The sequence below is a fragment of the Pristis pectinata genome, chromosome 2, assembly GCF_009764475.1.
Source record: "Pristis pectinata isolate sPriPec2 chromosome 2, sPriPec2.1.pri, whole genome shotgun sequence".
NCBI classification, from domain to species: Eukaryota; Metazoa; Chordata; class Chondrichthyes; order Rhinopristiformes; family Pristidae; genus Pristis; species Pristis pectinata.
The window spans coordinates 43,790,062-43,803,331 of record NC_067406.1 but is presented as its reverse complement, the minus strand read 5'-3'; the positions used below and the strand labels follow the sequence as shown (position 1 = coordinate 43,803,331).

The 13,270-nt window shown below is 40.9% G+C and overlaps 1 protein-coding gene across 5 annotated transcripts in view; it reads right to left on the bottom strand.

Moving 5' to 3' along the window:
* setbp1 (SET binding protein 1) overlaps positions 1 to 7,935 on the bottom strand; it is a 228,984-nt gene extending 221,049 nt beyond the window's left edge. Inside the window, exons 1-2 of one of the 5 annotated variants that reach the window (XM_052010183.1) lie at positions 7,146 to 7,935; positions 5,718 to 6,279 (exon numbers count right to left, since the gene is read on the bottom strand). In XM_052010183.1, coding sequence (XP_051866143.1) covers positions 5,718 to 6,167 — 450 coding nt within the window. In that variant the 5' untranslated portion in view covers positions 6,168 to 6,279; positions 7,146 to 7,935. Of the gene's footprint in view, positions 1 to 5,717; positions 6,280 to 6,767; positions 6,931 to 7,141 lie in introns of those variants that run through there. The other 4 variants (XM_052010181.1, XM_052010185.1, XM_052010182.1 and 1 more) reach the window with 4 other exon arrangements.
* Between the last annotated feature and the right edge of the window lie 5,335 nt (positions 7,936 to 13,270).

Genomic DNA, 13,270 nt, shown 5'->3' with positions numbered 1-13,270 from the left:
GCAAAAGTATTTATTCACAATGATGTGCAGTTGAGTTGGTTACATGTCTAGCATCAGAGATCAATAACACATTAAAGTTCAGTTTCATTAACATGTAACAGATTACAGCAGCAACAGTAATTCTCTGGATTTAAGCAATCACTTTTGCCAGAGTTATTCCAGAACCTGGTCAACTATTATGAATGTAATGTCTTCATGTATACTCACTTGAGTTGTTCCATCAAAAATGTACATATAGAGCATGAAAAAAAATTAAATATGGAGGTTATCTTTTCCTCCCACATCAATATAAACAATAAACTCTTAAAACTGTACTCTTATTTGGTTTCTGCCTTTATTAAAATGAAAATGTCCTCATAATCAAAAATAATTAAATTCTTCTCCCTTGCTGAATTTTACAAGCTATTTATTATTTTTGAATCATATCAGTAGTTCTGTCATCAGTCTCTAATGTCATTTACATCTGCAACAAGGATTTTTTCTGATGTGAAAGAATGGCTGTGATTTAAATTCATGACTTTATAATTTGGAGCCAATTACACTGTTATCATTGCTACTTTTACTAGTTTTGATCTTTCTCTTTACTTTCTTTAACATTCTCACATGACCACTCACCCGATTACATTCACCCAAACATTGCAAAGGATACACCAGAATGCAAACTTCCATACAAATCCAAAACAAGGATTACTCTGCACCTTTGCAAATGGAAGATGTATCACTCTTATATACAATAGGTAGCCTTTTTACATCAAAGAACTTCCTAAACTTGCCATTGCACATACTGATTTGGAGTCCAAATAATAGATGACAGCAATTATGTCTTCCAAAATTCTGTATGTTAAAGATGTACAACAATTCTAATGTCAGAACCCTGATCTTGCAACCTGGCTGCAGTTTCAACCATAATTCAATTTGTATTGTACCTTTAAAGAAGAAAAACTTTGTAAGGCTCTTCACAGGAGCACTATTATCAAATAAAATTTTGACACTGAACCATTTAAAGAGATATTGGGTTAGTTAATGAAAAGATTGGTCATTGAGTTAGGTTTCAATGAGCTTCTTTAAAGATAGAAAGAGAGGAGAATTTCATGTTTTGTGACCTCTAGTGAGCACTATTGGTCTAGTGTCACTCTTCAGAGACAGCATTGACAAATGTAAGAATGGCATCATTGGTTAATAGGGAGATATTACATTCAGCATTTTACGGGAAGCATGCAAAACCAAAGTATGGAAAAGAATTATTATAAAAGATTGTTACTCTGAAACTCTCAACAAAATAGATGCACTTGAGCCCAAGCCTGATCAGAGGAACTGTGACTTCAAATCCCGTGTTAAACTGCTCTGACAGTCTGCCCCAATAGTGACAATTTTGTATTTCACAGGTGAAGGAGAAGATATAAGGAGGGATGTCATTTCTGGCTGCATCTCCTAGCACATGAACATCATCATGATCCAAAGGCAGAACCACAAACATAGGTCACTTTCCAGCCACAGATCAGCAGTACAAAATTGCTACATGAATAGGACTGGAAACTAGTTAGGACATGGGCATCAGAGTTCCAGTTCAGGATCAACCCAGAAGTGCAATAGTCATGATCATAAATAACAGAACATGGATTGATGGCTCAGCCATAGATCAACCAAAATGATAGAACATAGAACAGGACAGCACAGTAAGGACCGTTCGGCCCACAGTGTTGTGCCAACCTACATAAACACCTACTCCGTGATCAATCTAACCCTTCCTTCCTTCCAGTCCATAACCCTCCATTTTCCTGATATCCATGTGCCTATCTAAGCCTCTGATGCTGCAGAGGTGTTAGTCAACAATCTTGGTGATTGAACAAATATGGTGCCAGAGCTTACCTTAGGCAAGTGGATGCCAAAGTTTCATATTCTACGTCTGCCTCAGCTAATGGTCAGGGCGAAGCCAATTTATACTCAAAGCCTGCTAAATCCATTGTCCATTTCTCCACCACTGAAGCTCACTTATTGACCTTCTCCTTATGTTAAATTTATTCTTCAATCACTTCACTACAGAACAGGTAATGACAAAAAGTAACTGAATGAAGGGTGTTTGAGACCCAGATTATGAGTAGTTTATGAAATATTGACCACTTCCCACACATCAGATGTCACCACACAATGAGGGAAAACATGATGATGAAATTCATCATCACATGCAGTGCACCAGCAATGCCTTTGACTGTGTAAGGAAAAGAATATTTGAGGATCAAGACTTCAATTCCAGTTGAAAGCTCATGGTCTACCAGCCAGCAGCAACCCCTGCCCTCCTGTATGTTTCTGAGACTCAACCTGCCTGCAAGCATGTAACTCAAATCACTGGAGAGATACTATCAATGTTGTCTCCACAAAATCCTCCGAACCCATTGGCAGGATAAACAAAACAATGTTAGTATCATCTTCCAGGCCAACATCCCCAGCATCGATGTCCTAATTACGTTTAGTTGGCTCCATGGCTGAATCCCAAAACAGACACTATTTCATGCTCCATCGTGGAAGGAAATCACCAGGTGACATAAAAGTCAAGGACTGTTCTCAAAGACTCCACAAAAAAATTGCATTATTGCCAGCGACGTGGCTCTTGACCGTTCAAGATGGATAAAAAGTATTCAGTTTGGCATTGAGAACCTCACATCCATTCATCCAGGGCACATGGGAGCAAAGCATTAATGGTGGAAGGAGCACACCAGTTCCCAAGCTACAATGAAATATTCCCATGGGTGGGAGAGGCTGTGGGTCCCACATTGGCCTTCTCAGAACCCAGAGAACTGGAGAGGAAGCAAGTAATCCTCAATCCTGAGGGACTGCCAAAGAAAAAGAGGTAAACAAAAGACAAAATCCAAATTAGAGGTGAAAAAATAAAAATACATCCCTCTTTCACCTTTATGAATAGTGCTACCAGGTAAAGCATATTTTTGTACCTCAAATTCTTATACTTTGTTTTCTTTGCTGATCTTTCTCATAAACTCACTTACTTCCAAAATTCTAGACAAAGAACATACCAGTTAATTAAAATGAATCAATGAGTCAACGTGGAAATGGGCCCCTCAGCCCAATTCATCCATGCTGACCATGACATCTACCCAAGCTTGTCCTATTTACCTGCATTTGCCCACATCCCTCTAAACCATTTCTATCCATATCCAGTGATAGAGTGCTGTGGGCAGCTATGCAGCAGAACTGGTACTTACGATCCCAAGTGGCCAAAAGGACTTCACACTGAAATTTAAATATACTTGTATTGAAACATTTTGGATTTAATCCCATTGGTAAATGAAGGGGAAAATTTAGTTGTGCCTCCAAAGTGCCAAAAAAAGTACTCTAATGTTCATTGTCCAAACTTATCATCACCTAAATAAGACAGATGTTCTGCTTTGCTATCAAGAAGATTTTTTTCAGAATATATTTTTCAGGGCGACATAGTGAAATACCTGCAATCAAAATTTTAGAATCAGTTTTCCACTGAATTCCATTTCAATATTAGGAAGCATTTGTTTCCGAGCAGACACTACACAGGCACATGATAAAGGACGTAAACGCCCCGATACCAGAGATAGCAATTTGAAACCTGATGAATAAGTTAATCGCAATTAAGTTTCTTCTTTTGTAAGCTAATGAACTGCGTGAAACTGATACAATGAAATTAAAATCCATTCTTGTGAGCCTTCCTTGGAATTTGTTAATAACATTCCAATGAAATTGTCAAAACAATCCAATATTTTCTTTCAAACCTATTTATCTGGTATGTTTGCCATGCTAAAAAGGTTTCTTCCAAAATTATTAAAAATCCTGTATAAGGACTTCAAACAGAATTGAGTAAATCATATACCATTTCCCCAACATGCCACAAAGCTGGATTTTTACAATCTGTCCTGACCAGCACAGACTGGTTCCAATTACTTCTATTGCACTATGAGCCAGGACACAATCTTGATAGTAAAACATTCAGCATTAGTGAGGGGGTGGGGTAGGACGCTGTGGACTCACATTTAAAGGAGCAGGTCTCTATTAAATATATACTTCATGCATTTATGACCATTATAATGCTTTATAATTTGACAATTCCCTTGTGCCAAGATCCTAAAAGGACCAATACAAGATTGCTCGGTTGGGAACTATAATGTTTAAGCATCCCACTACTAATGCATTTTAACCACAGAACAGACCCTTTAAGGAGGGCCAGTATTATTTTCACCCTTTGCAAAACTGAATAACACAGTAAACCACTTCCAGTCTATAAAAACATTACTATTCAAACTCTGATTTGCCCAGTGTCTCCCTGGAATTTAAGGTCTAACTATGTACATCAGAACTATCTCCTCTGATTGATCAGAGTCCCCTTAATCATATGCAGAAAAACTACAAATAAGATCTTTAAAAAAACTGCCTATAATCACATGGATTGATATACCAATCTTCCAAGATATTTTTGTTCTGTGGAATAATGATTAAATGGTAATACTGTGCTGTCACAGTAAACCAAAGAAAAATTCAAAGGTAAATTCATAACAGACTCCAGAATGACTCCGGTATGGTTCACTCCAGGTATTACCAAGATAATCAACAGAGCCTGTCTGTTTACACTATAGACACAGCAGGCATCTTTGATCACTGATAACGGAACAGTGATGGGCAGATGCTAGAGAAATAATGTCAGGCTTAACTGATGTCACTTTATGAACCGCTTATTCTGCTGGGTTATAACAACCTTTTTGAAGATACAGAAATACACTGAGCAAAGACCTGTCTTGTGCCTCATAAAAATGAGGTTTTGTGCAAGTGTGCACTTCAACAGTAATTACACATTAAATTCAACCTAAAAGTAAAATTTATATAATCAAATTGGGAAGTGTGATATAGTGCAAACATTAATTTCACAAAGCACTCCTGAATTTAGTTATACTAAGTGTTTTGAAGCCCCAATGGGAAATGTGCCAATTTCTAACATTGTCAGAACTGGACAAAGAACAAAAGCAGAGGATGAGATAGGTAGAAAACGACAAACCACAGGTATCAGTTCAACCCTTAATGTTGGTCTAATGACTTTTTCATGTGATTGCTGACAGAGGAGGACGGAAGTTATGTCATAACCCATAACTCTTGCTATACCTTATGCTCTGATATGCAGTCAATTTCAGAAATGTCAATATTTACTTTGTCACAAATTAACACTTAAACATTGTGTTCTAAGCTCAGTTTCTAATTTGGAAAGAATACTTACTTTGCCTTGTTTAAAATCATGATATTTGAACGAGCTAACAACTGAATGCACTTACTAAGATGGGGGGGGGGGGGGGGGGGGGGGGGGGGGGGGGTGTGCTATCTGCACATAAGCCTTTTATGTGCATTTTTAATCACCCATTTTTTCACAAAATTATGATAAATCCAATACTGACAGTCAAGTTAGCATTCTTCACAGAAATCAGTAAATTTCTAAACCAATATTAAAAAGCTAATAAAATGCACGTGTGTTGTAAATACGTTTATCTCAATGAAAGAAAACGTGCAAAATAATTATATGCAAATATAAAAGCGAACACAGTCACTTGATTCCCACTGCTCCTTCCCCCCTCTGCAGTCATAACAGGGGGTATCAACCATCTTGTAAAAACATGTTTATCGCCTATCAAAATACAAGCCAGGGCGGAGTGTAAACACAAAAGGAAGTTGAGTAGTTGTGAGCCTCTTACCTTCTTTTTCTTTTCATCTTCTTTTGACATCTTGTTACTTTTGCTCGGCCTGCAGCTTCTCTGGTCCCCTGGCTGCTTGATGGTGATCTTGATCTCCGGAGGGCAGATATAATTCTCCAGGTTCTTGGGAGGTTTCTTGGGCCGTTTGGTGGTCTGGATCTTGAGTTTCAGGCTGCCTTCTGTGAAGTTCGCCTCCTTGATGGAAAACTCGTGTTCCTCCAGGCCGTCTCCCTGCATTGATTTATCGCTGTCTGTGATGGAGTTGGAGTCCTGGCTACCACAGGCACTCTCCTCGTCGTCCTGATCCAGCCTTCCCCCGTTCATCTGGCTCCCAGACGACTGCATCAAAGCTCCAGGAGAGACTGCGGACTTGGTACTGCCGCCGGCCGACCTGAAGTCCCCATCAGCAGGCTTTTGCCTGCAGCCCAACGCCGCCTCCCTCTGCTCCATCCCAACGTATGCGAAAGGCACAGGGAGTATGGAGAGCAGGAATTCAGCACTTTTCAGTGTCCCCCGTCACTCCAAAGTAATCCGATCTCCCAAATAAAACACAAACTGCAATCTGCAGAACGAAAAAGATACAAAGTAGATCTTAACAGTAAACATCAAGAAAACATACTACAATCGCATTGAAATACCAATTCCTTTTGAATTATTGATGATTAAGGTAAATAAAATAAAGCAGTTATTAAGAGTATCAAGTTGTCCAAATAATTCAACTAAAACCCCTTACTGCTTAAAAGGACTCCTGCACCACCTCTCCCCACCCCCAACACATACACCACAATCCAGTGAATTTTCAACAAGCATATACACTATTAAAATAACGGGCGCATTTTGTATTTCGGTCTTTGCGCCTTTATCAATCATAAAAATACACGGCTCCATTTTTCAAGACAACTACATCCAAAAAAAAGTTAAACCTCAGTCCTAACCCGTCCCTCACCACGACCAAAAAAATCCCATGAAAATGGGCTTCATGTCCCTTCGAACCAGTCCAACAGCCACGTTACGGGCTCCTGTCAAATGAATCCTCTACCTCCAGCGTACCATTTACTTCATTTATTTGCTAAATCCGCCTTCGGTAATCCAGTTGCCTTTTAAAGGTCGACCATGTCAGATCTGTCATGTTGGAGTTGGTTGCATTTTATATTTTTTCTCTCTCTCTGCAGCGTCCAAGTACTCTGCACCCTCCGTAAAAGCGCTGAGATACAATGAGTTGAGGCTGAGAACTGCAGCTGCTGGAATCCGATGCTAGAGGCTCTCTAGCTCCACTCCAATCCGACCAAAAAGACGGACTTTTTTTTCAAACAACCGAATTGCACCATCGACTCCTTTTCACTGAACACGTACACATTTTTTTTGTTCTTAGACAATAATTGAAATCAACCACAAGGAAAAAAAAATCACCAATTGCCACTTACTAACCCATGTCCAGCGCCGATAACCTGCGATCTCAACTAGTCCCAAAGCTCCCGGGGTCCTGAAAATGGCATGCTCTGATCTGTCAACTCGGGCAGCAAACGGGAGGCGAGCAGAGCCCGGTCTCGGCTCCGAGCCGCAGAGGGAGGAAAATGGCGCCTCCGATGCTCCGAGCTGTTGGTCTGTAGAGGATTCGATCCGCAAATAAACCGGGCTCCCCGATCAATCGCCTTGTTTTAGAAGGGGGGTTCCTAGGATGAAAGCACTTGTCGATGCGGGCGACTAGCTGCTGTTTCCTGCTGCTGCTGCGGAGCTCCGCAATTTGCAATGAGGGAGGGGGGGTGGGGGGTGGGGAAGGGACGAGCCAACAGCGCACGGCAGTGATTGTTACAGCAACGGGCCTCCTACAATGCTAATTCCGAGCCGAGCTGGAGGAGCCTGTGCTTCTCACACCGCACAGCGCTTGCCCCTGCTCGTTACCTGCCTGTTGCCACATGGGGGAGGGGATGAGGGTGAGCTGCACTCACAATTAACCTGGCCCTTGCAATCACGTTTGGCATTCATATTGAGCACTGAGTGAGTGTGCGAGCGCGGGATTACCCTCAGTTGCATTTTAACACACTCTAAATTTATTCCATTACATTTTTACAATCATGCGGCAGCCCACGCATGCTCTCTTTTCACTCTATCTTTACAGAGGCTGTTTTCTCTGTGCCCCCGCTGCCGCTGTCATCCCACCGCGCGTGACTAGCGTGTCCCGGCGCCGGTTGCCCGGGAACCCCCCCCCCCCGTCACCTCGTGCTCGTGACGTCACCCCTTCAAGTAGCGGCCCCGATACACACTCACCCACACTGGAGCGGCAAGTTGGCGGGTTTGCAGTTTTTTTTTGTTTTCGCAAGCCCTGCCTCTTCGTGTACTTGATCCAGCCGACAAAATACATGTTTCCGATCTAGGACCCCCTTGCAGACTTTCAAACGTGCGAGTTATAAAACGGGTAGCGTTGATAATATTTTAGTGGGGTGAAAGGCAATCGAGTGATGAGCAGAGTACCCCATCAGTGAGACAGCAAAACTGAGAAAAAACTAATTCACGTGTCTGTGCTTCAATATGTTGTGCTTCAGCAAACGTCTTGTGCTAATATTTTAACTCATCTGCCCCAGAACAGCCAATTGGTTGAGTCTTCTTATGATAACAACACTAACGAACATGTTAGAATATTTTTGTGTGTTGTACAATTGTTGAAATGGGGAGTAAATCTTTGAGCAGTTGAAGACGTGATTAAAACTCCAAGAATATTCAACAGTGCTTGCAACCCTACTGTACACTATCACTTCAACATCCCAAATGAACTTGGAACTCCCAAGTTGGAGTACCATTTCCAGAAGAACTGTGGCTGTTGCAGAAGGTGGCTTACCCCCACTTTCTTAAGTACAATAAGGGATGTGTCATAAACCTGATGTACATAGCACAGTACTAGCAAAGGAGCATGCCTGTGGGGGTGCTCATTAGACTCATACTCTGACCTTTAAAGTATTTGCACCTTTGTTAAAGGGTAGGAACTCCCACCATACAAACTTGTGCCACACAATGGGAAACGCATTCCATAAGGCTAATCGAATGGTTTCACCACCAACAATCTTTAAAAAAAATGTCGAGGTTAAAACTTGGCAGCTTCATCAGTGTCATCAGGTGCAGCCTCAGCAAAGACCCAGCATAGAAAGATTGAACTTGAGAATCTTGCACTGCCACATCAGCACCTTAGTCAAAGCACTAAAGTTATCCATTGACCCATGTTACACTTTCAAGAACTTCCAGTATTTGAGGAACGTGAAAGTAATTTTAAAAGAACTGAGATTAAGCTAAACTAAAATGGGCCAGGAGCAGGTATTCCATTTATTTTTGGTATAGCTAAGAATGCTATCAGAAAGAGGTCCATTGAACTGAAAGTAAAAATGAGAGGCTTTAACTATGTGGAGAGAATAGAGAACTTGGGCATCTTTCCAGTAGCACAGGGAAAGCTAAGAAATGAACTGATAGAATTGAAACTTACAAGTGATGTGGTAGGATAAACAGAGAAAACCTTCTTGCTCTGCTCAGTGAGTTAGCGAAACATTACATTAATTTCATTAATCAGCAAGAAAAATGGAATTTGATTTTTTTTGCAGAGAGTTGTAATAGATTTCAAAATCAATGATGTCAATAAAAATGAAAAAAAACCTTTCAACATAAAAAAGAAAACTGTGGATGCTGAAGATCTGAAATAAAAACCGAAAAATGCAGGTCAAACAACATCGGTGGAAAGAGGAAACAGGTAATATTTCACATTGAAAACCCTTCATCAGACATGAAGAAGAGAGAAAACACATTAGTTTTTATTTAGTTTTTAGTTGCAGAGAGGATGAAATGGTATGGGGCAGAGGGAATATCCCTGATGGGGTTGAGGCCTAGGTTGCCATGGCAATAAAGTTATTGTTAATAGGTTAATAAGGGAAACAAGAGAGACAGAGAGAGGGTGAGAGAAAACAAAAATTGGGGCACGTAAAAGTGGGGAAATGCAAATCAGTGGAGAGAAAAAAGCGGAGTGAATATTACATATGCATAACCTACCGTAGAACTGGCCAGTTCTGATACAGAGAAAGTGTGTTATCTACTGTTATTGAATTCCATATTGAGTCAGAAAGACAGCAACATGCCCAGAAAAAGATGAGGTACTATTCCTCAAGCTTATATTGGGCCTTGTTAGAACAGTGCAGGAGGCCACAGGTAGATAGATCAGAGTGGGAATGTGATGGAAAAATTAAAGCCTCAGGCAAATCTAAGCTCAGGATACACCTGCTGATTGAACTCAGGTTTCCACAAAATCATCACCCAATCTTCATTTGATTTCTCCATTGTAAAGGAGACCATATCATAAGCACCAAATGCAATGCACCAAGTTGGAAGAAGTGTGGTTGAAAGAGTTGGTGCACGTTGACAATGACGATGTCGGTAGAAAGAGGGATGAGGTCCTGCACAGTGAATATAGGGAGTTAGGAAAGAAATTAAAGAGCAGGACCTCAAGAATAGTAATCTCTGGATTACTCCCAGTGCCATGTGCTAGTGATGGTAGGAACAGAAAGTTAGAGCAGATGAATGCGTGGCTGAGGAGCTGGTGCAGGGGGCAGAGTTTCAGGTTTCTGGATCATTGGGACCTCTTAGTACCAGAGTACCAGTATCAGTACCAGATCTTGAATGGCAGAGCCGGCTCAATGGGCCAGATTGCCTATTTCTTATGTTCTTACATACATCAAGAGCAAGAGGATAACCAGGGAGAGGGTAGGACTGCTCAAGGATAAAGGAGGAAACTTGTGCTTAGAAGCAGAGGATGTGGGCGAGATCCTAAATGAGTACTTTGCCTCGAAGATAGTGAGATCAGAGTGAAGCATGCTAAGATGCTAGGGCATTTCAAGACTAGGAAAGAGGTAGTGTTAGGTCTCTTGAAAAACATTAAGGTGGATAAGTCCCCAGCACCTGATGGGATATACCCCAGGTTATTGAAAGAGGCAAGAGATGAAATTGCTGGGGCCTTGACCAAGATCTTTTTATCTTCACTAGCCACAGGTGTGGTGCCAGAGGACTGGTGGGTAGCTAATGTTGTTCTTTTGTTCAAGAAGGGAAATAGGGATAATCCTGAAAATGATAGATCTGTGGGCCTCACATCAGTGGTAGGGAAACTAATGGAGAGGATTCTTAGAGGTAGGATTTATGAGCATTTGGAGAAGCATAGTCTAATTAGGGACAGTCAGTATGGCTTTGTGCGGGGCAGGTCATATCTGACTGATCTGATTGAGTTTTTTGAGGAGGTGATGAATGTGATTGATGAAGATAGAGTAGTGGATGTTGTATACATAGATTTTAGTAAGGCATTCAACAAGGTCCTGCATGGTAGGCTCATCCAGAAAATTAGGATGCATGGGATCCACAGTGATTTGGCTGGTTGGATCCAAAATTGGCTTGTCCATGGAAGGTAGAGGGTAGTGCTGGATCGATCTTATTCTGGATGGAGATCTGTGACTAGTGGTGTTCCACAGGGATCTGTACTGGGACCTCTGTTGTTTGTCATATATATACATGATTTGGATGAAGAAGTGGTAGGTTGGGTGAATAAGTTTGCAGACAACACAAAGATTGGTAGCATTGTGGATTGCATGGAAGATTGCCAAGGGATGCAGTGGGATATAGATGTTGTAGACATGTTATAGAAGTGGCAAGATGGAGTTTAATCCGGGCAAGTGTAAAGTGCTGCACTTTGGGAGATCCAACATAAAGGGAGAGTACACAGTTAATGGCAGGATCCTTAACAGTGTCCATGAACAGAGGGATCTTGGAATCCAGGTACATGGCTCCCTAAAAGTGGCCATACAGGATGGTAAAGAAGGTTCATGACATACTTGCCTTCATTAGTTGAGGCATTGAGTTCAAGAGCTAAGAAATTACATTATAGTTTTATAAAACCCTGGTTAGGCCACATCCAAAGTATTGCGTTCATTTCTGGTCACCTCATTATTGTAAGGATGTGGAGGCTTTGGAGAGGGTGCATAAGAGATTTACCAGGATGCTGACTGTTTTGGAGGACATGTACTGTGAGGAGAGGTTGGACAAGCTGGGGCTGTTTTCTCTAGCGCGGTGGAAGCTGAGGGGAGATATGATAGAAGTGTATAAAATTATGCAAGGCATAGATAGCGTAGACAGCCAGTATCTTTTTCCTAAGATTGAAATGTCTAGCACAAGAGGGCATGTATTTAGGGTGACGGGGGAATGTGCGAGGCAAATTTCTTATACTGAGAGAGGTGGAGGCTTGGAATCACTGCCAGGGGTGGTGGCAGAGGTAGATAGCATAGCAGCATTTAAGACACTTTTAGATAGGCTTGTGAAAATGCAGAGAAGGGAGGGATGTGGTCAATGTGAGGGGAAGAAGGATGAGATTAATTTGGAGTCACTAGTTGAATTATTTCAGCACAACATCATGGGCCAAAGGGCCTATCCTGTGCAATACTGTTCTATGTTCTATATAAGTGCAAATGAATAGTTGCTTCACCTAGTATGCTGGTGTCCCTGGATGATGAAAAGGAAAGTGATAAAAAGACAAATGTTGCAGATCGCATGGTCCTATGGGAGAGAACGGTGAGAAGGGGAGTGGAGATGGAAGAATGGACTTGGAGTCACAAAGAGAACTGTCCCTTTAGAATGGTATAAAGGAAGGAGAGGGGAAGATGTATTTTGGAATATTGTTAAAAATGGCAGAAATTTCAATGAGCTTGGGGAAGGCATGGGACTGACACTGCGATTATTTATGTTAGAGAACTAACATAGAAACAACAGGACAAATGGCATCCTCATGATCTTTAAAATTATAAGAATGTGTTAACTGCAATAGAATAGTTCAAGATTATTACTTCTCACATAACGCCAGTTGTAAAGTGAAGATATTTGTGGAGTTATGTTCACAGTTCGTAATGGAATGGTCAGACATTAGGTTAGGTCTGCATTTCCCCACATGATGAGCTTTGTAAATTGGCTATAATATTAGGTAAAATCTCATGAGAAAATGAACCTGGACCTCTGGTGTGGTCCTTTGTGCTTTGTGAATGAAACTGTTCACCTGATGACTAATGGAACATGGTATTAGTAAAATCTAATTGTTGAACCATAAATGCATAGAAAGAAACATGGTAAATAATACATTTGTTTTTCTCAAACATAAACAGCCTCCATCTACCAGTTCTGTATTGTACCATATTGCCTAATAATTTCATGAAGCTGCTTATCAAATCAATAAAGACAACAATATAAATATTTATGTCAACTGGCACAATTATTACAAAAATAAATATCTACCTGACTTGTCCCAATATTCCTTAAAAACTATCACCAACAAAAATCTATCAGTTACAAATCTGAAAGCTAATAAATGACCACCTCCTGACTCCTCACACCAGAAAGGTTCAACTTTAATTTTGGTTTTTGCCTCTTATCTTAGACTGGAACCAATGGTAGCTAATCAGCTAATCCAAAAAAATCTCAAACCATTGATTAAACCATGCCCCTAATCCTCCAAAGCCAAGAGAATACAATTCTAGTCTGTTCAATAA